Raw genomic sequence first — 27,316 nt, forward strand, 5'->3', positions numbered from 1 at the left:
AGCTTAACAGATCCATCTGAGCACGCTTTGCACATACGGCGCGAGTGGAAGCTGATACAATCTCTTATCACAAGTGAACACATTAACCTTGAATCAGGCGTTTCAAATTTTTTGATTGCGGCCCTGGAAACCTGCACTAGAAATTCTATATCACCGAGATTGACTTCATATAAGTATTAATGCTATCCACGCGGCTGGTCTGTGTTGTTACTAATGGTATTAAAGACATAGACCTTTACAGGTATTGCGTAATAATGCCATGGAATGTTTAAAATCTATAACGTTTAGTCTTTAATTACTTCAATCTCTCGTCTTTGTCTTATAGTATGCTTTATTAATGGTGATACAGATGTAAACATCTCAAACTCAACAGGACTTTGACAATATTTATAGTCACCATTAGCTACATTACACTTTTTCCTACCTGGAAAGGTAATTTTTAATCTTACATTAGGCTCTGCAAAATAAATAAGCATAGATTTCTCATGCGGGCCAAGTATATCAGATCCTAACGTTGACACAATCTCAGCCAAGGTTGCTTTAATATCATCAGGAACTGTTTATTTTCCAGTGTGAGGTTCAAACCCAACTCGAAAAGTTCCATATACTTATTTGTATCCAATAGTCCTAACAATGGGTGAAACGTTTACAAATAATCCATAAATTCCATTCTTTTGCAACATATTTTCTTTAGTAAATTCTTCATGCAGTGGCAAACTGTTTTTCTTCTAGTTCGTGGTATTTGTTTTCGCTATTCTTGTCATCATCTTTAACTATTATATTAATGCCGAGAGCATTTCTCTAATTACCCTACCCTTGGCGATCTTCACTACTTAGGCTACTATAGTCACTTGTTGTTTCATCCTCCTCACTGCAGTATGGACGTGTTTCGTTACCTGTTTTTAACGTATGCGCCTTTATAATTTCTAATACGATATTATGTAAAGCCATTTAAGATTTTCCGTGCTAATATTGGCTAAGATGTTCTGGTTCCTAATACAAGACAATTCTTAAGTTTATGTGTTCGAGAAGTGATATAACTACTTTTGAGCCTGTTTAATAAATCTTGCAAGCATTGTAGAATAAAGAATTCCTGGGTCACAGCACATATCCTCTATCACTGTTGTTTGAAGAGAAATCTGGGAGGAAGCTAGGAGAACTTGAGTAAGCAGAAAAATACAGGGAGATTAACAGCAGGATTAAAAAAAGTTAAAGAACTCAAAGGGAGACTTGGTTAGAGGACCAAAGTAAAGGAGTCGAGAAACGCCTGAACCAAAACAAGGGTAGATATACATAAAGGTTGGTGTAAGACCTGACAACAAAGATACTAGCTGACCCTAAATGAACACGATCCCACTCAGACACGCAATATGCACACCACAATTATCATCTTGAAAAATCGTGTTATCTCTGCTTCTCCTAAAAGGATAGTCACATTAACGTTAGGTATCTCGAAATAACTTCTTATGATGTCTAGGTGATACTAAAATAAATTGGGGCTGATCTGAGATTCATTATGGCCTACATGGCAACCATGTTGTAAAACTTGTTATTACTGTTCCACCTAAAGGAAAACTTTTATAGACAAGGCCCTTTCAGTAGAAGTTTTCTTATGAAGTCTAGTTGGGCAGAATGAGATCTGGACTCCAGTATGGCTGCAATTCTGTCCGGTTTAGCAGGCTTCTTATCGTTACTCCCATGATGGATGTTTATATTGATATGGCTCTTCACCGAAAGAAATGTGATGTTCATTTTGTCCTAAATAATCGCGGTGTCAGTTTCACATCTTGTTGTCATTGTGGTCATCTTGACAATCTAGTATTTATTAAGAATATCAGAGACGGCTTCAACACCTAGCAGATACAGTTTAAATGTCTTGGATTTCTACACTTTGGAAAATACACATATGGCATAAAGAAGCTATTTAAGCTTAAGCACGATTAAACAGTTAGAGGTATATATAAAACAAAATATACAAAAGTTGCAGTTAGGTCTTTATCGGAACATGTTATTATTCATAAATATAATCAATCTTATTGATTACAAATTCCACAAAACAAATAAACAAAAGCTGCACATCCATCATTCTGTATTAGAAATCACATATTTAAAATATTTTGATAATTACAATTCTACCTCGTTAAAAATAGTTACCTTAATAAAATATTTTTTTTTGTTGCAATATGCCCCCAAAAGGAGAACATTCCAATAACCTATCCCTCTGCTCTATAAATCATTTTATAACATTTCTGAAGCAGCATCCATGCCGAATCTATAATTTGTGGGAATTTTATTTTTAAATAATTTTTAATACAAATAATGTTTTATTTGTAGATCATATATTGGTATTATTACGATATATTCTTAGGCAATTGTCTATATTAAACTTTTATTAAAAAAGAAACAATCTAGTACTGATCATAATGTTTGAAACAAATATTATATTCGTCTATTTGATTTGAACATAATTTTCAGTTATATAGAAGTACCAAACAGGGATGTATGTCTAAAATGGTAGCACCCTGAAGAATTATGAGTGGCGGAAGATCCAATGAAAATTTAAATTATTCAAGGGAATCACAACATTTTGAAATATGTTTATTTACAAATTTATTGGTTTTATAAATTTTATAAACCTTTGCAAAACGTGTGAGAAAAACGCCAAAGCACAAAATGGAATGAAGCAACATGAATAAATCTTAAATACGTATAAGAGGTTAGCAACACTAATTAGATTATATTGTACAATTACATTATAATTCAGCATCAGAACCATTAAAACTGATGTTTTGTATGTAAACTATATATAATCATTTATTTGTTATGATATATTAGAAACAAAATAAACATTTGATGTACTGCATCATTTACAGTAACAGCAAGACAAACTGAGAGCAACACTTTGGTATTAAACCAGAAGTTTAGAAGTAGGTCATGAGACAAAATCGGTTCGTACAGACACTATTGAATAGTCAGGGCATCCTACATTCGAGACGTGAAATAGCAATGTAGCATATTATGCCATATAGCGACAGTTTGAATTGTTCGATATTGCTGCTTTAGCTCAACCTGGAAAAGCTTTGCCATATGGGCAGGAAAATTATTTAATAAAACATCGGTTGGACTAAATCAAATGCAGTGGTAGTACTATTGACAACTGGAAGCATTCACGGGAAGAACGATAATTTGAAGTGTGTTTTAGGACATATTGCCCTTAAGAATTAGATATAGCACGGGGAAAAGTAGGGAATATTACAGCAAAACACAAAATGGAATGGAAAAAAGGAATAAATCTTAAATACATATTAATAGGTTAAAAACACTAATTAGATCCTATTGTGTATGAATAATTCAGTATGAAACCCTTAAAACGTATGTTCTTTACGTCAACTATATATTATCATCTATTTGTTGTGATAAATTGCAAACTAAAGAATTATATCATGCAATGCATAATTCGGAGGCAAGATCGTGCATTATTTACATCAGACTATTTTATTTTTATTCAATAACAACATATATGTTAGCTTCATTTGTATTTCAGTTGTGTAATGATCGGGTAAAGAGGGACCAATTTCTATTGAATACTATATTAAAAATCTAGTGGGACTGTTAATAACAATTTGGATGAAAATGATTTTGTACTAGAAATGTTACTCAGCTAACGTTTGAAGCAAATCCAGACAGAGCCCCAGCTGGCAACTATACTATTATTAAGAATCTATGACACAAACACATACGATACATAAAACTGTAATTGGTCAGTACAAATTAGAGCATCATCAGATACTGAGTTTCCTGTACAAGCTGTGTCTTGTAGCTATCAGAATTCCAGACGAATGACGGCACATGTAACAACAAGACAAAATGGAAACAACCCTCGAGTTTAAGACCAACACTTGGAAGCAGTTAATGAGACAACATCTATTGGCACAGAGAATATTAAAATTCAAGACATTCTACATTTGAGAAGTGGAATAGCCATGTAGCATCTTACGCTATATGGCGACAGTTTGAATTGTTCGATATTGCTGCTTTAGCTCAACCTAGAAAAGCTTTGCCACATGGGCAAGAAAATTATTTAAAAAAACATCGCTTGGACTAAATCAAACGCAGTGGTAGTACTATTGATAATTGGAAGCATTCACGGGAAGAACGATATTTTGAAGTACGTTTATGGACATATTGCCTTTAAGAACTTGATATAGCACGGGGAAAAGTGGGACATATTACAGCAAAACACAAAATGGAACGGAAAATAGGAATAAATCTTAAATACATATTTAGAGGTTGAAAGCACTAATTAGATCCTATCGTACATGAATAATTTAGTATGAAACCCTTAAAACGTATGTTCTTGATGTCAACTATATATTATCATCTATTTGTTGTGATGGATTATAAGCTAAAGAATTATATCATGCAATGCATAATTCAGGGGCAAGGTCGTGCATTATTTACATCAGACAATTTAATTTTTTTCAATAACAACATATATGTTAGCTTCATTTGTATTTCAGTTGTGTAATGATTGGGAAAAGAGGGACCATTTTCTATCGAATACTATATTGAGAATCTGGAGGGACTGTTAATAACAATATGGATGAAAATGATTTTGTACTAGAAATGTTACTCAGCTAACCTCCGAAGCGAATCCAGACAGAGCCCCAGCTGGCAACTATAATATTATTAGCAATCTATGACACAAACACATACGATACATAAAACTATAATTCGTCAGTACAAATTAGAGCATCATCAGATACTGAGTTTACTGTACAAGCTGTGTCTTGTAGCTATCAGAATTCCAGACGAATGACGGCACATGTAACAACAAGACAAAATGGAAACAACCCTCGAGTTTAAGACCAACACTTGGAAGCAGTTAATGAGACAACATCTATTGGCACAGAGAATATTAAAATTCAAGACATTCTACATTTGAGAAGTGGAATAGCCATGTAGCATCTTACGCTATATGGCGACAGTTTGAATTGTTCGATATTGCTGCTTTAGCTCAACCTAGAAAAGCTTTGCCACATGGGTAAGAAAATTATTTAAAAAAACATCGGTTGGACTAAATCAAACGCAGAGGCAGATCTGTTGTTACATCGAAGCATTCTCAAGAAGAATGCCATTTTGAAGTGTATTTATGGACATACTGCGTTTAAGAATTTCGTATACCATGGGGAAAAAGTAGGGAATATTACAGCAAAACACAAAATGGAATGAAACAATATGAATATTTCTGAAATACATATGTATAGGTTAACAACAGTAATTAGCTTCTATTGTACAATTGCATGCAAAAATCAGTATGAAACCTTTAACACTGTTGTTATTTATGTCAGCTATACATAATCATCTATTTGTTGTGATAGACAGATTTCAAACAAAAGAATGATATCATTTACTATGTCATTCACAGGCAAAGTTATGTATTATTTGCATCAGACTATTTTATTTTTATTTAATAACAACATATATATTAGCTTCATTTGTATCTCAGTTGTGTAACGAACGGGTTAAAATTGGATCGTTTTATATTGAATACTATATTGAGAATCTGGAGGGCCTGTTTATGACAATATGGCTGAAAGTGACTTTATACATAAAAATGTCACCCAGCTTACCTTCGAAGCAAACCCAGACACATCGCCAGCTCACAAATGTAATATTGAGAAGCAGGAGGGCTTATTTATGACAGTATGGATGAAAATAATAACCAGCTAACCTACGAAGCAAACCCAGACACAGTCCCAGCCCCCAACTGTAATATTGATAGAAACATATAGCACTAACAGATATATCAAACAAGAATTAGTACAAATTGGAGTATCATCACATACTGAGACTCATGTACAAGCCGTGTTTTGTACCTATCGGAAGTCCAGACGGTACATGTAACAACAAGACAAAATGAGAGCAGCCACCGTATATTAAACAAGCATTTGGGAGCATGTAATGAGACAATATCAGTTCGTACAGAGAATATTGAATGCTCAAGACATCCTGCATATGACGACGGTTTGAATTGTTCGATATTTCAGCTTTTGCTCAACTTGGATTGAACAAAAATGGTAACGGAACAGAAATGTTGCATTATATTACTTTAATCAACTTTATTTAATGTTGAACAGTTTTTGAAGACTAGTAGCTTGTTTCCCATTTTATTAGAAATATATGATTTTACTATTTATGGACCATTACAATAATAGAATACCAGAAATATGTACTATTAAGAGAGATGAAATATATGTCTGCCACGGTTATCGTTAATATTTCGGATACTATGATATCATTTGGTATCAAACCTATTTTTGTATTACTCTCTGAAGTTAAGAAAAGCTATTTTGCCGGATCAAAGTAATTCATAATGCGTATAAACGCATATACATATATGTAGACTCACTCCTTAGAACTATTCTTTCTTTCTATGCCCCAGGCAACTGCTTCATCCTGCAGGGTTATCAGAATAGACTTATTTACATATTAATAAAGATGAAGTAAACTTGCTACGTTACATAATATACTTGAAAAAAAAGTTCAAATGATGGCACTGTATTTTCACTGCCACTCAGCTTCCGTGTACATCAATTTTATATACAGTACAGAGACACTATATAAATATATTTGAAAATGAAAATATCAACATTCATACTTTTGAAACAAATGTTCACACGTTTTAACAAATATTTAATTCCAAAATAAAAATGAGCAACTATCAGAGACCATAACTCTGAACATAAGTTAAACATTCATGACATGACAGTGCAAACGAATCTAAAACCCGTCATCATAATATAAACATCATTCAACATCCTATTGGTACTGGATAAGTTTTACTTGCAAAACATAAATATCTATGTAAAATGTTAGTATGTAGGATGTAGGTAAACAAAGTCTATTTCCCCAAATAAAGGTAGAGCTAGATCTCATGACTCATTATTCACTACGAGTTCTTAAGATTGAATCTTCTACCTTTTATGGTGTAGTCCTGAATATTGTATATAAAATTTAATATGGTTCCACAGACGCCTGCCCAGAACACGTTCTTTCCTCTATGGCGGTTCCACCGTCAATTTTCTTGTAACCGATGCTATTATCTGAAACTTTCCATGCTGTCTTGAAACGTCCTCTCACTTACTGTCTCGCTGGATTCTGACGTGGTGCGTTTACCTAGGAATAAAAAGTGTCTTTTCTAATTTAACGTGTCACACACACTACATATTAGTTCATTCATGTACATCTTTTAAAGACTAATTTTTAAACTGCTTACTATGTAAATAATGTCAAGAGAGCACATTTTAACATGAAACATTACACTTCGAATTTAACTCCGAGAAACATTATCATTGTTGCATGTTTTTTACTCTCCTCTCAGTTTCTGTAAAACAGCTAGCCGTGGGTGTAACACATTGCACAGACCACTTCATCTCTATAGACAGTGACTAGCTGTAAATTTACATGAATTTCTAAAAAAAGGTGTAAAAAAATAAACATATCTTCAAAATAAAATCACAAACAGCATATCAATCTTTCAACCAACCATGACCTGGATATACTTGAATTATATAACGGAGTACTTAACATTCTGAGATAGAAAGTGTGTTGCCCATAAGGGAAACAAGTATGGTTTTCACAGACGATGACCACGGCAGGAAATCAGAGTGTAGGTGTTCAGCGACTGATAAGTACATATTAATAACAGCAATGTATTACACATCGCTATTGAGTAACCCAATTTACTCAAAGTAGGTAAGCTGATTTATAAAAATTTGATCCAAAAAATGTCTTATGTATCTCTATTTTTTAACTCTTGGTTCTTGGCTCTGTCTTTATTATATGTAAGTTTTGTTAAATACTTGTAATTTGTAATGATCACAAATAATAAAGACATTAAGTATTTAATTTTTGCATAACGGGGCAAAATTCTATTTAAAGATAATAAAATTGTAGTTTGCAAAGGATCTACAACAGACATCAGCACATTCAAAGCTACTGGTACATTACCACATTGAAGACTTGGAATCATTCGAAACAATCTGTTCTTTAGGAATAGTCTTAGAACCTAGGATTATTTGGGACTTAATCAACAGTACGGTAAGTTCCTCTTAGATTTTCATTTTATTAGAGATATAAACTATCACAAGAATGTGTTTACTGAGCTTAAGACTCGAAACACTTATCGTTTTTCCAATTTTGAAAACTATTATTTATTTATATAGGTCTAACAACAATGATCTTTAAATTATGAAACTCATGTTATATATATATATATATATATATATATATATATATATATATATATATATATATATATATATATATATATATATATATATATATATATATATATATACTAATTGTAATGTTCATATCACATGCATTAATTTATATAGCTACATTATAATATATATCAATTATTTTCAATTGTATTCATACCAAGCTGCGTCACGTATAGACAAATTTTTAACATGTTCATAACTTAAAAAAAAGACTTAAAATGCAACAGGACTGATCTGTGGTGTGCACTACATTTTGACAAATGATATTAACTTTCTTTTTTTAAAATTTATAAAAATGGTCAACAAAAAACACTAATGATAACTTTCTGAATAACACATTTAGGACTATTTGTGATTTAAGTCAAAACACTGTTTTTATTAAATTATCACTTTGCATGTGTTACAGAAATAAATTAACTGACTTTAGTCATCATGTTGATTTTGCTTTTCTCTGAAGCATAATTTAAGAACTTGAGTCATAAAATCTTTAATTTTCTCTTAGAAAGGGCAATTTGTGATTTTTAGTAATGCTGCATTAACATGTTTGTTTTTTCTCCATTTCTTTTCCTAATTAACTGAATCCTGGTATTTATGAACACTTACTTTAGCCTATTTAACTTTCTCATGTGACTTATGTTGTGTACCAGAATATCTGCACTTTTAGCAAACTTTCAATCTGATTAAAATCAAGTCTCCACTGCCCTAAGTGAAGACTGTGGAGATCTGATTTTAAACATATTGGCAAAATTTATGAACAATGCTAGAATATATGGAAATCCAAACAGTATATTAAATATAAATGTTCTGAAAATTAACTTAAAAACAAAGAACAGTTCGCATCCTATATTGTGTGTGTAAGTGGCAAAATTATTAAAAACACTGAAAGCTTAGAATGTTTGTGGTGATACAGATTAACTAGAGATTGAAGAATCAATGATATAAATACTACAATTCACTCTTTTTATACTATAAGAAAACAAAGTGCTCCAATAATCTGTAAAACGCATTTCTAAACATTCTTCCATACATATATGACACTAGCAGTTATATTAGCATTTTAATAATGTTTATGTGTTGATTACCCTTTAAAGTATTTTCTACAATAGTTTCCAGTATACAGTGGAGATAACCACTTAACTGCTAAACATTCACCTGAATTGGAGTTCCATCCCTTGCTATAATCATCAGCATCAAAGGCCAGTGGCTATAGGACTCATAGTACTAATTCAGTTTCTATAGAAAACCTATGCAAACACCATGATATTAAAAATTCAGTAAGTTAAAAAAAAATTAGTGTTCATGATCAAACCTATATTTATCAGTATAGATGAAACCTGGATGTCAGCTTCTCTGTAGAGGAAAGGATATGAGCTTCGGCATTTTCTGGACCTGCATGTGTTTGAAACATGTGCTTTCAATTTTGCACCAAAGAGTCTGGTACTAACTTTAGAAATGAGTGTTCCAAACTCAAGACTGTTAAAGGACTGAAATTCCATCAATAAAACAATATCTCTATTTTTTTTTTCACTTACAACTAGGATAAGCTCACGAAAGATTATTTTTCCTACAACATAACTTACATTATTAACCAATCCTGGTCAGCCTAACCCATACATACTCTAGTTTAGGTTCACTCATTTCCAGGCTGGTTCCCATTTTTCCATACCATTAGTACCATGAGTCCTATGCATTTTTCTATTTTTTTAAAATAAAACCAAACAGGATAATACTATTAATAATATTAGTAATACAAACTATATTTGGCTGAAGACAGTGCATACTATGCCACAGACAGTTTAATCTCTCTAATCCAAAAATATTCTTATATTCTCATGCTTTTCCCCATACGATTTTTTAAAGATGTTGTGAACAAAATGCCACAAGATTAAAACTGAAAAACCAAGTACATGTATAAGAATTTTGAGATCAAATTTATTTTCATAATTCTCCTTTATCAACTTCTGTTTTCTATGAGATATTGATGTTCCTCTACCATATCCTTTTGGCCATGGTTGATTCGTAATGGTTAGACGAAGATTCACAGTTAGTTCATTAAACCAAATCACCTAATGTAAGAACCTTCCAGCAAGAAGCTGCCTGGTTGTTAAGTGTTCACAGAAGAGATAGAGCATATCACTAATATTTTATCTGCATGTGCTCGTACATGAAATAAATTGTAGGGTATCAATCTAAATGGAGTATATTTTTGAAAAGGTAAAGCTTAAGTGTGTCAAAATACCTGACTCCTGGAAACTTGAACATTACGGAAGTAGTAGTATTGTTTGATAAGACATCAACAATGAAGTAAGTGACATAAAAGCAGTACATTACACAAAGTATAGATTTACTCAAGTAAAACAGGACATGCTGATTAAACCCAAAATTATCCTTAAAGCCTTTATGGCCATTATTTACAGTGGGATCCTCACTGTCTTTCTAAATTTGAAGCCAACATTATTCCTATCGATCTATATGGAACGTGAAATTAGAACAGGATGCAATTAAAGTATACTTGAAAGACTACAAACAATATAAATAAGATACAAAATTCAGTGAAAATCAAATAAAGTAAAACAAAAACCAATAAGAGGAACCTTACAAAATAACTATAAGGTATAAGATAACTGGCTGAAATGCTGACCACAGTGTTCAAATTTTCTTTCTTGCTAATTTCTTCATTTATGGTTAAATGAAACTTTACTGCAGTTTCCAATCTCATTCTCTTTAGAACATTTATAATATAATAGTCTCTGGCAAGCCATTTCAATCATCCATCGCATTATAATAATAGGATGGTAGAGGATATGCTAATTACCTGTTGTACTACAAAGTTATGATTAATGCCTTTATTAGTATGCCAGTGATGTTTGAGATCACTAGATATGCTAATTCACTGAGGTTGTTTGACTCTCTTGTCCAAGATGAAATAGCTCAGCAAATTAAAAGCAAAGATTAGTGATAAGAAGATATTTTGGTTTCAATATTTTTTAAATATTTCTCATTTAAATAAGTTTTTTTTATCAATATCAAGCATATTCTTCCAATAAGTAGTACAGAAAATTACATGGAACAAAATAAATCACAATGGTACTGAATCAATGCTGCACACATATTATTTTCCCAGTCTGGAAAAAACATAATTACATTGTCTATGAACAGACATAAGACTATTATCAACTTTATTCTAGATAACATTTGTATTAACTTTACGGATAAATGTTGATCCAAGACAAGACTCAACTATTTTCAGTGATATCTGTAACTTGATATGATCCATTATATTAGACACTAAACTATTGTGACCATTATATGTTTAAATTTTAACAAAGAAGAATGCAATCATTTTCACTAAGCTAAATTGATAGTTGATTATTATCTAACGGATTATTGCATGATGCAAGTTTTTGTTCAAGATTATGTGATATAAAATAAGGATGTTTGTGTGATAAGCATTTCATTGTAATCAACATATTTAACAGTCTGATTGTTACATCAGTTGCACAACAAAGGATGAGAAGGGACACTAGTACTAATAGTAGTACCCCTACTCCTACCTCGTTGACGGGCACAACAAATTAAGTTGAGACTACGACATCGTAGCTAAAGGGACTCCAGATTCTACCCCTAGATAGCAACGGTTATAACACTTCGGGTCTGACATTGTTCTATTTACACTAACAATTTGGAGCCCGTTCGACAAGCATGATTGGAACCATGCTACGATGTCGTGGCCTTAACTTGATTTGTTTCCCGTCCACTTTAATTTCTTTCATAAAATGCAATGAATCGCCATACAATAGTGCCTGATTTATAACAAAAATATAAAAATCTAACGAATATGATCGTAACATTTGATAAACCTTCAGAAGTCTCTGCAAAGAAAATTAAACGTTTAGCTGGTAGCTATGGAAAACCAGACGAATATTTTACACAGTATATTGCTCTGAAGTAGACCAACAAGTTGTTCTCCACCTTTGTTTTTTGCCTTACTGGCGGCGGAAAATAAAAGGTGGAGAACAGCTTGTTGGTGTAGCCCTAAAGTAACTTAAGCATCTTTTTCCAATGAATGCACACCTCTTGCAAAAATAGGACTCTGTGATCACAGATATAGGCAGAATTTTTCACGGTTTGTAGTTTGATTGCTTAATGCAGAGAATAATACAAAAATAATAGAGCATATACTTATCCAAGGTCCGGTGTAAACGCCGATATGATTTCAGTACTATCTGATTCTTAGCTTGAACGAATATGAAGAATTACGTATTAAACTGCGTTCTCTTTGAACTGTGCCTGGTCTGGTTCCCTGCTTAGTATGCTCCCTGCATTCAAACCACACTAGTTCTACTGCCACATTTTATTTGTATCAGTTACTTTTGTCTTTCTGAGCCAACTGGTTCACGGGGCCTACTAAAATCAGCTAAGTCTGACAAAACCCGACAAAGCCACACAAAGCCCGACAAAACCTGGCAATGCCACATAAAGCCTCAGAAAGAGATTAAGAGCCCCACATAGCAATGCAAAGTCAAATTAAAAAAGTGTATTTATATTATTGATTATATTATGAATAAATTAACCAAGACGAAAGACTAGTTTTCAACATATTTATGCAGAATTTAATGACTGAAACTTGGGCGACAAAGTTTGAAATCGAAAAATGACCAAGTAATAACAAAGTCTGACAAAACTGTAAATTATATTGACGAATAAAATAAAAAACCTGAAGGCTAAGTTTTCAACATAATTGTGCCGAATTAAATGACCGACTCAAATTTTCCAAAGTTCGTATTCGAATAATGACAAAATCGTATGTAAAATGTTTATTATTTGTTAAATCGTTCATTTTACTGATTATCGAAAGAAAATGCAATATTTCAATATGTCTTAATTATACAAAGCCTGACAAAGTCATACAAAGCCCAATAAAGCCACACACAGCCTGACAGGGTCGTGCAAAGTAATATTAGACAACGTATATTGTAAATTATATTGAGGAATAAATTAACCAAACGGAAGGACTAGTTTCAACATAATTATTTATAATGATAAAGTACTGACAAAATCTGGAAAAATAATATATTTGAAATGTCTGTTATTTTATAAACTGTTCATTTGACTGATTATCGAAACAATGTTGACAAACTAAACACACCTTTCGATGTTTCATAAGAAAGACGTACAAAGCCTGACAAAGTCATACAAAAATGTGCATTACTGCTTTGTGGCGTTTTTTCATAAATTACACAAGAAAAATGAAGGATATACTACGAACACCAAATTGAATGCCTGGTAATTGGGAGACATATTCCAAATTGACTGTATCTCAAAAATTCATGCAAAGCCTGACAAAGTCTTTACTGGAATGTTCATTATTGTAAAATGTCTGTATATGATAAACAATCGACAGAAATGGTTATATTTCACACCGGCACACAATGTCATAAAATGACATAATAAAAATGTGTTGATTGAATTAAAGGTAGGGCGGTCCCACTCACCTACTTGTGATTGCAACAGGCGTTGACGCTTGTTAATGAAATACAGTAGCACCTCACTACCATATGCCCTAAATTTTTATATCAGTAGTAAATAATTTCCGGCATTGTAAGTTTAAAAACGTTTCTGTCGCTGTACTGAGTTAAATAGATAATAAACAAATAATGATCATAGACAAAGCAGACATCTTCTAATTATGTTGTATTTATTGACATAAATTTTGTATCAGCACTACATACTTTCGAATATTGTAAGTAATTGTCATGTATTTGTTCCTCGTGATCCTGTCATTATTTTCTCCCAACACTTAATGTAATTAAATATTTTTATAAATTGACACGAGGATGTTTCTTTGTCAAACTAAAGGAGAAAGAGTAGAATAAACAAATAAGAAAATTCAACCTCCATTTGGAAAGATAGTTGTATAAACTTACACTAACCGTAAATAAATATGTTTAGAAAGTTGCACTTTTGTACGAATAATGATAAGAAAATGTTTGAGAAAATGCATGATTTAATATTTAACGAAATTCACCATTGTTATATACGTCTTTGCGCGTCTTTGCGGTGTTTAGTAGTACCGATACGTCTAAGGGACGAAACTTATTGGGGCGAAACTGCTCATAGTCAAAGAAACAACGTGATAATAATTAGAGCTGGTAACCGCGAAAAATTTTGTAAAAGGGGTATACCAAAACAAAATAGTATATCCTTGCTATTATTTGGAGAAAAAAATAATTATCTTGAGAGAAAGAAAAGAAAATATTTCAGCTGAAAAGACGATCACGGTCACGAGAGAGAAAAATAAATTGGGCTGGATAAAAAAAAAAAAATATTGAAATTGAAATTGCACCAAGTAACCTACAAAAATATCGTTCGTCACAACGGTATAGGTACACTTCCCTTGGGACCTATCTAAAGTGTTTATGTAATCAAAGATACAAAGTTGCAATTTCCGGTCGACACAGTAAGGTTAATGTTTTTGTTACGGGTCATACATATAAATATTATTTGTGTATATAGGCCTAGCAACAATGATCTTTGAATTATGAAACCCATCTCTATCTCTCACTCTCTCCCTCTCTCTCTGTCTATCTCTCTCTCTCTCTCTCTCTCTCTTTCTCTCTCTCTCTCTCTCTCTCTCTCTCTCTCTCTCTCTCTCTCTATATATATATATATATATATATATATATATATATATATATATAATCAATTTCAACTTATTGTAAAAGGTTTCGTTTTGAGTATTAAATGTTTCTAAGATGTCGGAATAATTCTTAATATAAAACACTTTCAGCGAAAATAATAATTCTTCTGTCCATAAAGAATTCACAAATTTATTTTGGATTACGCGTTTAATAAATGATAAATATAGCAAAACAATCTTTTGATTAGTGAACGTAGCCCTTCTTACAAATTTCATATAAATTTCCTTTTATTTCTATCATCGGTAAGATATCATTTCTCTCCAATTTTCATATATATTGCAAATTAAATTTATAATGCTTGTATGCTAACACTACATACAAAATAAATCCATGCACCTACTTTTCTTTTTTTTCTTCTGGTTATTGTGGCTACAATAAGCACTACTGACTTTTATGTACAGAACATATAGGATAACGTGTTTGATCAGGCCATTTCAAAATATATAAACTCTGTCAACATTACATATTTACTTTAGAAGATGTTTCACTGGAACATTTGCTATACAGTTGGTAAAAAGGCCATGGGTATTTTATAAAATGTTAACGAAATGGATTTTATCGTCCGACCTAAGAGTTTCTGTTGTAATTTGCTCATCAAATTATAATCACTGGATAAATCTAACTATCCTATTATTAAAATATTATTTTTCAAGATTTAAAGTTAACCATGGTATAGATCGGATGAATTATTTCATGACAATTATCGTCCTTTTTCTTGCTTTGTTTTCATTTCAGATCGCATGTTTTGTTTTATAACTTTAATATTGCACGATTCGTTGTTCTCAACTAGAACGATAACATAATGCAAATAAGTATTTTGCTTCATTTCAGTTTGAAGATTGATTTGTTTTTAAATATACATTCACACTGAAATATGGATATTGTAACTTTATTATGTTGTGGATTTAGTTCATTCCTCATATTAGGAGCATCTGAGATCGGATTATTAGGGAGATATGTTGAATGCACTACTGCACCCGGATCCATTAAAATGTAAGACAAGCCTTTAGTGCATCTTTAACAGGTTTTAGACTTATGTACACTATAGTGCAATAACAACCTATTCTTAATTCAAAAGCCTTTTTGCGGATATTATCTCTTTCCAGAAGAAATTTAGACAAATGCTTATACCTTTATGTAACGCTGAAATTTAAACATTCATATCCTGCTTGTTTGCCCGAAATTTAAAATTTAAGTGCTTTAAAAGTGAAAGGAATACAACATCAAAACACGATCAAATATGTGTCTGTCAATTATCGGTACATCATCAAACACAAGTATATATGTGCCTGTCAATTATGCATCGTAATTAGTAAAATGCATCAATATTGTGAATATTGCCCAGATCCGAGTAATGATGTAAAACATGGACAAGGAGGCAAAACATATTGACATACATTTTAGATTTTTTGGAGCTATCAAATTTCAAATGCAAAAATTAATATCGTACCTTATCTGATTCTTCAGTCTTTATCTGTAACAGTGTTACCTTAAACAAGTATTACAAATGGACATTGCGAGACCCAATGTTCGTGCTCAATCCAAGGATCCTCGTAAGTATTCTAATTTGTAAAACCACTATACAAGCAAAACACTGCACTACGCCTTGTAAGCCTATTTTGTTGAAAAAAACAATTAAGATAATGGTGTATATTTATAGGCACATCTGTGTATTCTTATGTGTTAAGCTATGTCAGCACGATAATGGCTAGAAGATATCATTAAAAGTTAAGTTGAAATACGTAAAGGTGAATCTACAACAAAACCTTGCAATTGGTAGACACTGTCCTTAAAAAGTATTTAGCATATTTAAATTTCATATGTTTATCTCTTTCACTAGATGCTCGTTACATTCCATTTTAGAAGGAACGTTTCTCCAGGTTTGCTATGATGCAAGTAACCTGTTTGACATACGCACTGTTTTCACTGTTTTATTATTGCAATGCACGCTTTCAGACTTGCAAACTAATTTCACTAGTCACACTTCAGTGCAGTTTTGAATTAATACATTCTGGACCCTTTTGTGACAGATGTTTGAGCTGTTCCTGTCAGTCATAGATTGGTACATCATTACCCTGACATAGTTTGCCACACATCATAGATACATTTTGATTCATTTCACATATGTTTATCAGATAGGAAAACAGCTCTAATATGTTTATTTGATACACATTTTTAATATGTAATAAGTATAAAAAACGCGCTTTCCAGTATCACTTCAAACGTCTTAACAACTCAAATAACATCACTATTCTAAGAAAATAAATTAGCTTTTATTCTGTATAGTAACTCATACACACAAAGAGTAAACCACATATCCCATCATATTTCCATCTTTTCTTAGACGTAATTATTTCACGATCAATTCATTCAGCTGACGATCAAACTCATTTGTTCGGCCACATTTCTAATATCGTAAGAATGTGTTTTCATTCAACATTAGTTTTCAATCTGTTTTCATAACTTGGCGCTACTTTAATTGTATTACCACCAAACTGAGTCTTGATTTCCGACTTCAGTCTATTTTTTGGAAACGTTTGTCGAAAATGTAGGCACTTAAAAATTCATGTCGTTTGTGGGGGGGGGGGAACATTATTTAAAATGATGTAATTTTTGTTGAGAAAATGCAGTCTTAATATTCCCTGGTAATCAATTCTACGTGGACTGGCCATCTATTCTACACAGAGTAGCCATCTATTCGACCTAGACAGGAATATTTGAATTCGTACTGACCATGTTCATCGAAGATCACTACTACTTGAAATGGGGGAAATCATTTCTATTGCGCAAACTTTAAAATTAACACTATCAAATACACAGTTCTTACAGCCGGGGATTTTTTGAAACGTCTATTCAAGTATTTCTGAAATACGTACAGTCGTTTTCAAGGTGTATTTTGTCTTACTCAGTCTGAATCTTTTTTGCCTGTTTCTGTTACCTTCCAGGGTTATACGTCATTTGACACCCCACTACTGAAACTGCTTGTTTTGTCCATTCATTATCTTGGACTGTAAATCAATAGCAAAAATTAGGAATTTGAAAAATGATGTATTGTTTGGTCTTTTTCAGATATTTGATTTCATTTTCCTTCCGATAATTAATTGAATTATTTTTGGGCACAATTCAAGAGGTTTTCCTAATAACTTCAAGGACTTTTCAAAGATAATACTAAATGTTTTAAAAAGTTAGAAATGTTTTCAAGGTAACCTTTTAACCTCAAAGAATTTTCAAGGAAGTACGAACGATGAAATTTCATTAAAGTGTTTTGAGTATCAGTTTTTATGAAATTGCCAACAAAATGCAATTTATATCTATATTTATATCAATGAATTCATAGTGGTTTCCTATACTTTTCGTAGAACGATCAGTATTAATTATTCATTGGTTCATTAAATGTGTGGTTTGAATGGACACAAACGGTACTCTGCAAAGAAAAATATAAAACAGAACTTTAAAAACTTCATTTAACCAGGCAGAATGAACGCCAGTTGCTGATATAAAAGTTCATCAAAATTTGTGACAAATCGGGTTTTTCGTGGATACATTTTTCATTTTTGAAGATAATCCCTCCAGAATGGAGTTTTAAATAAACATGTTTGTCTTAGAAAACCTCTCTTTGATAGCTCAAAATCTGTTTATATTAACTATCCCATAAGATTTGAGTCATACACATGACCTTACATATGTAACACGATGCATCACCGTTGACATACATAACTATTGAAATTTACATAAAGGTACATAAAAAGCATTTTCATTTCCAGAAAAACAAATGTTACCTTTACCTATCTGTATATATTGCTATGAATAAAGTTGATATAGAAACGGCGCTTTTACATTTGACAAGAAGCCCTTAAAATATATACTTAGTCACATAACAAGAACCAATTTGTTTGTTAAAAAAGCAGCTATGGAGGTCTCATATAAAATTCTTCCAAGCACTTTTCCTTTGTTAGTTACTTATCATTAGTTACCCTTTACGCAACAAAGTACACATATCACTTCAGTTACTTACGCAAATTCTAAAAATCCACAAATGCTTAGTATAAGTAGGGTTTGAAGACCTGCTGTTTTCAGTCTGAAGATAATACTTTCGTGATTTGAATCCATTAAATTGTCAGATTTTTTTTGATGCCTATGGATAAACAAAGTCGATATTCTTTGTTACAATATTTTAACTGACAGGTAAGCAATGGAATAGATAACTGACAAACGCTAAATGTTGAGAAATATTGATCTTCAGAACTTGTTAAAGGTACAAAAAGATATTCGTAAAATGTAGATATGTATCAATCTCCTGTGGAAGTACTCGTATCCTCTTATCGATAATTTTATTACCAATGTATCGTAGCATATTGGCACCAAACTTGCAACGCAATTCTACCCAGTATACCTTGGCAAAAAGAAGGAAATGAAAGTTGACACAATACCCTGAAGGATGGGACTGACATAAGCTAAATGGCTAATTTTTTCTGTAAGAAACAAATAACTTTAGAAGAGTGTTCTGTCTAATACAAATCCATTTGTTAACAGAAACAAAAGAGTAGGTTTTTCTATAGAACTCATACAACCTGACAAAACGTAATACATGTATGATTGAAGTCCGCATCTGCTACCTGCCCTGGTCTTTGTTTAATGTCAATCTACCATCGTACAAATGATGCTAATCGCACGCTATGCAAATGACACTGCGGGTTTCGAATATGCTTCGATAAACTCCATGCTCTATTATTTCTAGACTTCATTCCGGATGCATCTGCATTGGCAGTTGACGCTAGGGCAATAACAATTATCCTTTTAATTCTTTTCAGCATGTAATCTCTTAGTAAGACAATAAAATAAATGGGTCTCTTCTTTCTAATTTCAATTTAACTTTAGGTATATTTAAAAAAATTATATATCTTTATTTAAACGGGATAAAAGTGATGAGCAGTGAGAAAAAACAAAGACAAAATGTAAGTCTGTATTCTAATTAAGCACTGAAATTTTGTTGCTGTTTTAAACCCACCCATGTTTGACAAGCAGATGCATAGCACATTTCTCTTCTGGCTTAAGTTTACATACTAGTTTCTTTAAGGCCCTTTACTTATTTGTGCCATAACTATGTTAAATTTATATAATGAATAGAAGTAATTCATCAATCGTTCGAAGATTAAGTTTTGTACAAAGCAAAGGAACGTAACTTATTTCTACGCATACTTGTAAATAGTAAACTCATTTGTCGCAATGATTTTAAATTTCTGTATCTAGATTAATAATTACAATATATTTTCTAGCTTTTTTGCAACTGTCCAGTCATGTTTCCGAAAATCATATCAACGCCAACATGTGACTACCTTTGGCACGCATTTACACTCTGTCAAATGTCAAATACCTGAATTGTATGGAATGATTTTATCATTTGTGCTGATATAAAACGTGATTTTTACAGCAAGTCAGCGGTACCAGATAGTATGCATGTCCCGTGTAATTTAAGCCACTAACTGATTACAAATCAGTTAGAGAGACAAAATTACTTTTTGAATAAAATCGTTGTCGCACATTGGGTTTGCATAGCTGCATTCCATTACAAATGTTAAAAATAATGATGGTTTGGAAGTTGAAAATATTTTACAGCAAATAAGATGGTAGAAGACAACTCCAGAGTCACTATAATCAAGTTAATTTTTATATAGTTAATGCATTGCTAAAAACAAATTTACAAGATGTTTGTGAGTTTCTTTTCTTTAAAACCACTAAAGAATTCATATTAGCATTTTAAACTAATTGTTTACTTCAAGTGACTGTCTCCTTTAAAAGGATTTGCTGCTTCTGTTAAAAGTATTACCAACAGCTGAAGACTACCTAAAGGGGAAAACTATAATCAGGTCTAATAATAGATCAAAGTTAGAGTTTCCTCCCTTGAGATATAACTCTACTTCTTCTGTATCAGATCAAATATTTTAATCTGGAATCATGCTAGTTATATGACCATGTCTGTTCATCTTATTCATAGTAGCATTCATGTTTTACTTTGGTATATATATGTGTTATAATGTTAATTCTACTTTGCACTCCACTTTCAATCATCAGCAATATGTCATAGTCTGTTAAAATGGCAAGTTCGATACCTAATAACATTACAATTACATCATGACAATACCCAAGAGCACTGTAACATTGTGAACATTTAGTTTGTACATTTTGATACAAATATGCTTAAAACTAATGTCACCTAGCAACAAAGTGTCCATCATGACTAAAAGGTATCACGTGTGTGAAGGTTACACTATTCAATGATATCACATCATTAATATGTTTTGTACTGATCCCTTTGTTTGAATTGCTGCATGGTTAGTTAAAGGTCTCTATGCTGGTATAGCAATCTTATGAAATCTTTAAAAGGAATACAATGGATTCATGTGAGACAATGTCTTCCACAAACATTCAGGTCATGTCTCTATAGTGTTTCGGTGTTTGCGTTAACTTTTGGCCATTTAAATCTTTCCAACTGATCATTTGCCTGCCATGTCCCAACCAACATAACCGAATCAAAATAATCTGATGCAAGGCCACTTCATCAATATGCTTAGAGCTTAATCATTATTGACCTCTTAATGATGTAACCAATGTTACTAGCTGGATAAAAATCAATGATAAGTGTAGTTTTCCCTGGCTCATCCTATCCAATATTTTACGCACATTAACAAACATATACAATTCTCTTGTAAAAGTTCTCATAATATCCTATACATTTATCGGATCGTAATCAAATCAATCTGTCTAAATTATATTTTGATTGCATATTATTCTAAAACTTATTCCACGCCATAAAACAAATGTAGGGTTTTTATTTGTCACAATGATGCAATTATTGTGTTCCTAACCCATTCTTGCAAACCTATGTATGAGTTCCTCTGAGTACTGATTTCTACCGATATCTATTTATATGAAATGTTAAATATTGTACCCTGTCAACCTCTGTTGTGCACTTTTGCTCATTATATGTCCAACTTTGGTATGTAAGATATACAAAAATGTTCAGTAGCATCATCCATTTATCCTCTGTTTGATATAGACTTAGAAACTTTTTGATTCGTGATAAAAGTTTCAATACTAAATTTGTTCACCTTCATGACATGTCATTTCACATGTTTGATCAATTAAGTCTAGCTGAGCTCACTAAACACCGAAATAAAAAATATATATTTGTATGATCTTCTTCAAATATGGTTTAATGTAATTCAGAAATTCAAACAAATCAGTATTCATTAATATTTATATTAAATTAATATCTAAGTTATGTGCCATATACTGTTTAAATTTCTGTATTTATGTTCTAATATCTCTTAGTGTCATTATAGGGTTTTAGTGTCCAGTGGTACAAATGTTTCTAGTCAACTTGTTGCCCTTTGTGACTGTTGTCGTACTAGTTTATGTTATTAGGATTAACTATGTCTTATATTGTCCATTTTGTCTGCTGATGAGCTTTTCCAAATATGATTCATCATCATTTAAAAAATCAATACAAATCTTGATTATTACCACCATGAACGGCATTTGTTGGTGGCAAGTGGGGCGACCGCCCCAGGTCCCGCTCTTGAAGGGGCCCCGCGCTTCAGGCCAAATGTCGTCCTTATGAGTTTGTCAAGCTATATTCTCCGCCAAATCGCGAACGTTGATCTAGTCTAGACTTAATCAATGTTTGCAGTAGCATATCAATCGAGATACCGATACTCTGACCCCGCGCGGCCATGGTCGTCCCTAGGCTCCGCGTACTCCTAACGCCGCCTCTGATTACCACCCAAAAATATGTGTTCATTAACATTTCTAATAAAAGAATTTTTAATTTTCGTAATGATTTGTCTGTTTAAATTCCATCGTTTCCAAAATTTGCGTTGTTTTCTAGCTTACAAAAAATCTGTTCTAATTTTGTCACACATTTTCTGGGAATCTGCATATACAATATTTAAGTATGCATTGATATTCTTTTTAAACAATACATATTTAAATATAATTAATTTCTATTTTATGCAAATACATGTAATATGTCTCAACAACTATTGTTCACATAAGTGCTTTACATCAGTATAGGAGTTATCTACAAGGTGAACGTGAACGCATTCCACGAAATATACTGACCAGCATGCATAATCTATTAAGTACTGAGGAATGATATTAGAACCACAAAACCGCAAATTAGATACTGATGACCGGACAGTCAGAGAGATATATAGAAATTTATGTTAATCAAACAATTGTACTTGATAACCTTCTCCTTCATGTCCAGGTTTCTTCTTGAAATACCCACAAGATGACGATTTTCGAATGTGTTCAAGGATCGGATCATCAAAATGTTATAGATTGGAATGATTATAGCACCGAAAAGGCATAGGACATCGATTCCTTCCCCTGAAATTGGAAATTGAAAAATTCTACTTTTAAAATTAGAAATTCTCTACATTTGACACAAGGTAAAATCTCGTGTGCTGCTTACTTCAAACTTCATAATTGATTAGAATATTCATACTGCCAGGAAAACTTAATTGCATGGCTTGACCTAGCTTCAAATCTGATAAATCTGATAACAAAATTTATATTGAAGCAACCGGATTGAAAACAAGGCAGCAAATTATAAGGCAATATTTAAATTAAATCTGATTATAACCTCAGAACGAAGCCAAGTTGATCAAATGTTCATTATGGACTTCATTAAGTGTTAGAATGATAAGCAGTGCAGAGGCAACAATATTTACCCTTACAAAGTAATGTTAACAGAATTACAGGTAAGACTTTATACATGAAGATGCTGTACACATACCATATGACGTATTAGGTTAAATATAACATAATTCTCAGACAGTTACATGGAATAAGAGGACTAACATTGAAAACGTTACAAAAATAATTCATGGTTCCAGGGTCAGAATATAAAGCAATAAAGATGGATTTAATAGATCCCCTATTGTATCAACTGTTTAACGTGTACTTGATATACATATCTGAATGAAGAAGGGTGTTCATTTAGGCTATGAGATAAGTAGATAGCAAATTATCTGTTTGTATTTAAATAAAAAATCTTAACAAGAAATTGACTATGAAATACGCATAATTAATATTTTTGAAAAACACAACTTTACATAACTTGATTATAATTTCAGTTATAGCTCACAACAATCAAAAATCAGTTATTCACTGTAAACATTATGTCACCAACGTATCAAAATCATTTTAGTCCATTGTAAAAGTAACAAACAAAATAATTGCACACCGAGACAAAGATGGTCCATGTATATTTTTATAAAGATGTTAACTATCTCTTGATGGTATGTTTCACTTTTAGTCCGGGACTGAAGATTGTAATTTTAGATTGATGTTGTTTAGTTGAGGTTTGAGTTCTAGAATATGACAATAAATGCTTCATAAAAGAGAACATGTTAATATTTAGAGATAATATTCTGACTGGAGGAATGAGTCTTACGATGTATATCAAGTCGGAATGAATCGTGAAATAGGCTAGGTAAGGATGAATTGCGACTAACACTCTTAGTAGAGAAGTGGTTATATATATATATATATATATATATATATATATATATATATATATATATATATATATATATATATATATATATATATATGCACAATTATTGTTTCATATTTCCTATTACTGTTGTTATTTTAATACCAATCTACAGACGTATTTAATGTTCTCTTTAGAATTAACCTGAGCTGAATGATTTGGTTCGTCCATTCATTTGAATTAGAAGCTGCTCATGTGATGCTCTGGACTAAGCATTTGGAGATGATTCTGAATTCATTCAAGGAGATTTTGGGCAATGACACGATGATGCACTCCAGACTGTTCTTAGATTAGCACATTCTGGACCTTGAATTTGTTAAAAACACTTTTTATTCGGACTTGTTATAGAACTTTTGGGATCGTTTTAGATGTAATGTAATGATTTAGATGTAATTTGTAATATTGCAATTTCCTCCTGAAAGTTCAATTGTATAATTTAGAAAATTAAATTTGTGGTTACGGTTTACAAACTTTGTTTGTTGTTCTTCTTCTATTACTTTTCTTATGACTATAGAGTCGCACTATCATGGCAAAACCAATTTACCATGGCTTTATCACAAATATAATACGTACGAGAGTGCAATCAATGATTAAATATCTCACTAGCCGAAGGTTTTAGTAGTCTCCAGTTTACATTTTAAAGATTTCTTATCTTGTAGAACATAAGTTCATACTAAAGTAGCCTTTAGAAGAAACTGTACGCTGTTTTCCGGGGCATACAATATATAGAACAATAAAACAACAGTAAAGGAATAAAATAAAGGTTTTTCAATTATATAAAATGCAGTACGTCCGTTCATTTACCTATTTTGCAAAATCCAGTTTGAACTAAAGTAGCAATATCGAACAATTCAAACTGCGACCACGTAGCATTGGAGGCAACACGGCTTCGGCACTGTTCATATTTGGGATGTATGAGCATTTCAATGTTCTCTTTATCGACAGAATGTTGCTTAGATATATGAGAACTGGTTTCATATCGTATTGTTGTTCCCTGTAATGTTATCTCTTTAGAATACTGATAGATGCTAGACGCAGAAATCTCACTTTCTGATGATACATTAATTGGTACCGAGTAATCTTGTCTGGCGCAGCTATTTTTGTTGCATATTCCATTGAATCTTGCAGTTGGGAGCTGGGGTAAATGTCTGGGATATTTCGATGACATTCTCCTCTAGAATGCTTCCAAGTATGTATAGGACTGCAACTACTTATGATTTTTCAAAGGTTTTATTTCTAAACCATCCAAGCTTCAAGATGATCTGGAAATGCAAAGAAATAGCTATATTGAGCATTGTATCAACTTTGCCACTGAGCAGGCAGAAAGCATTTACAGTCGGGATAAACAAACAGATATAAATAACAATTCATACCTCCATATCTGACTTGTAATTCTATACAGAAGAACCCTAAAATAAAGCACTTGATTAGAACACCAATTTGGATTTAGACGCAGTTGGATCATGTTTATTTTTTGTCCCTTTTCCCCTGACATAGCTCAAAATATCAGCTAATATATCAAACAGATCAAAATGACTAAGCTTCAGAAGCTATTGCTTACAATTTGTAATTAACGTTCTTAAATATGAATACATGTTTTCATCAAGCACGTGATATCTTAGTCCTGAATATTTTATAAAATTGTCTAGGAAAACAATCATTGCCATACCCTAGAATATAACTGTATTTAGTCCCCCTCCCACCCCGACATACATTTTTGCTATATTATGGTTCGAACACGATGCAGGCGGTTGTTATAGGACACAACAGTTGCATTATAGCATGGTTTCCCCAAATAGTTATCTCCTGATGGAAACCAGACATTCCAGCAGAAACGTAAATAATACATGAATGGAAAAGTGGCAGACAACAAACGGAATGCATAGGTGGTGAAGGGTCAAGTCGAAACTCCCAAAGTGAGTGAGACTTTTCAAGAAGAAATTTGTTCGTAAATGGCCACAAACGTATTTGAAACCTATTGAAGAAGTTTTGAGAAGTTTGATTATTATAGGAAACATGTATTTTAAGTCACTTTATCTGGAAATTTATTTTGCAAATAATTATAATGTTCCTTAGCTCTTTTAGTTCTTTTTAACGAAAACTTGACCTGAGTAAAGTATTTTATCCAAAATGAAGAGCACTACATTTTCACATCATTGATACAGTTTTGACACAGAAAATAACCTAACACACAACAACAAGAAGAACTGCAATAATAATAATAATAATAATAATAATAACATGGTCAAAATGGTTGCGTTTCTCACAAATATGTTAACATTAATTTCCCATATTTTACAAAATTACTTAGAGAGCAGAGGAATCGGTAGCATATCCTACTATTTCGGGCAAATGCGTGCGAAAAATATCTATTTTCAACGTTTGGTTTCATTTTTCAAGGAAGAACTAATTGTAATCTTCATGATATCTGAAAATATACCACCAAATATCAACCTTTTGACATGTATTACTTTATATAAGTACTTTAGAAAATGCATTGATTATTTCCAAATATACTAAACTGCTTCGAGTCATAGACAGACCTGAGAAATTTGAAAAAGCTTTAGCATAATTATAACTTACGGAAGAAATAAAATGACATTCGAAGCAAAATGGTTCCTCTTTGTTGCTTGCAATTTCTGACAAATAATAGTTCCCTTATTTATTTACAAACTATAATAACGTCAACAAAATACTAACAGTAATTTACGGCATATTTAAAGTATTTGCCTACAATTGCCAAAGTGTTATTCTAATGTGTTAAC

At 32.1% G+C, this 27,316-nt stretch overlaps 1 protein-coding gene across 3 annotated transcripts in view; it reads right to left on the bottom strand.

Annotated features, from left to right (window-relative positions):
* Nucleotides 1-1,981: 1,981 nt before the first annotated feature.
* Nucleotides 1,982-27,316, bottom strand: part of LOC149786496 (uncharacterized) — a 104,823-nt gene continuing 79,488 nt past the window's right edge. For all 3 annotated transcript variants that reach the window (XR_016424931.1, XR_016424930.1, XM_089976976.1), the window contains 3 exons: nucleotides 25,356-25,813; nucleotides 23,233-23,380; nucleotides 1,982-7,179 (listed from right to left, as the gene is read on the bottom strand). Coding sequence is in view for 1 of the 3 variants with exons in the window: in XM_089976976.1 (XP_089833102.1) it covers nucleotides 7,176-7,179; nucleotides 23,233-23,380; nucleotides 25,356-25,719 (516 nt within the window). In the remaining 2 variants the exon portion in view is untranslated. The remainder of the gene's footprint in view (nucleotides 7,180-23,232; nucleotides 23,381-25,355; nucleotides 25,814-27,316) is intronic.

This window comes from Sinohyriopsis cumingii, chromosome 12, assembly GCF_028554795.1.
Source record: "Sinohyriopsis cumingii isolate HCF-2022 chromosome 12, ASM2855479v2, whole genome shotgun sequence".
NCBI lineage: Eukaryota > Metazoa > Mollusca > Bivalvia > Unionida > Unionidae > Sinohyriopsis > Sinohyriopsis cumingii.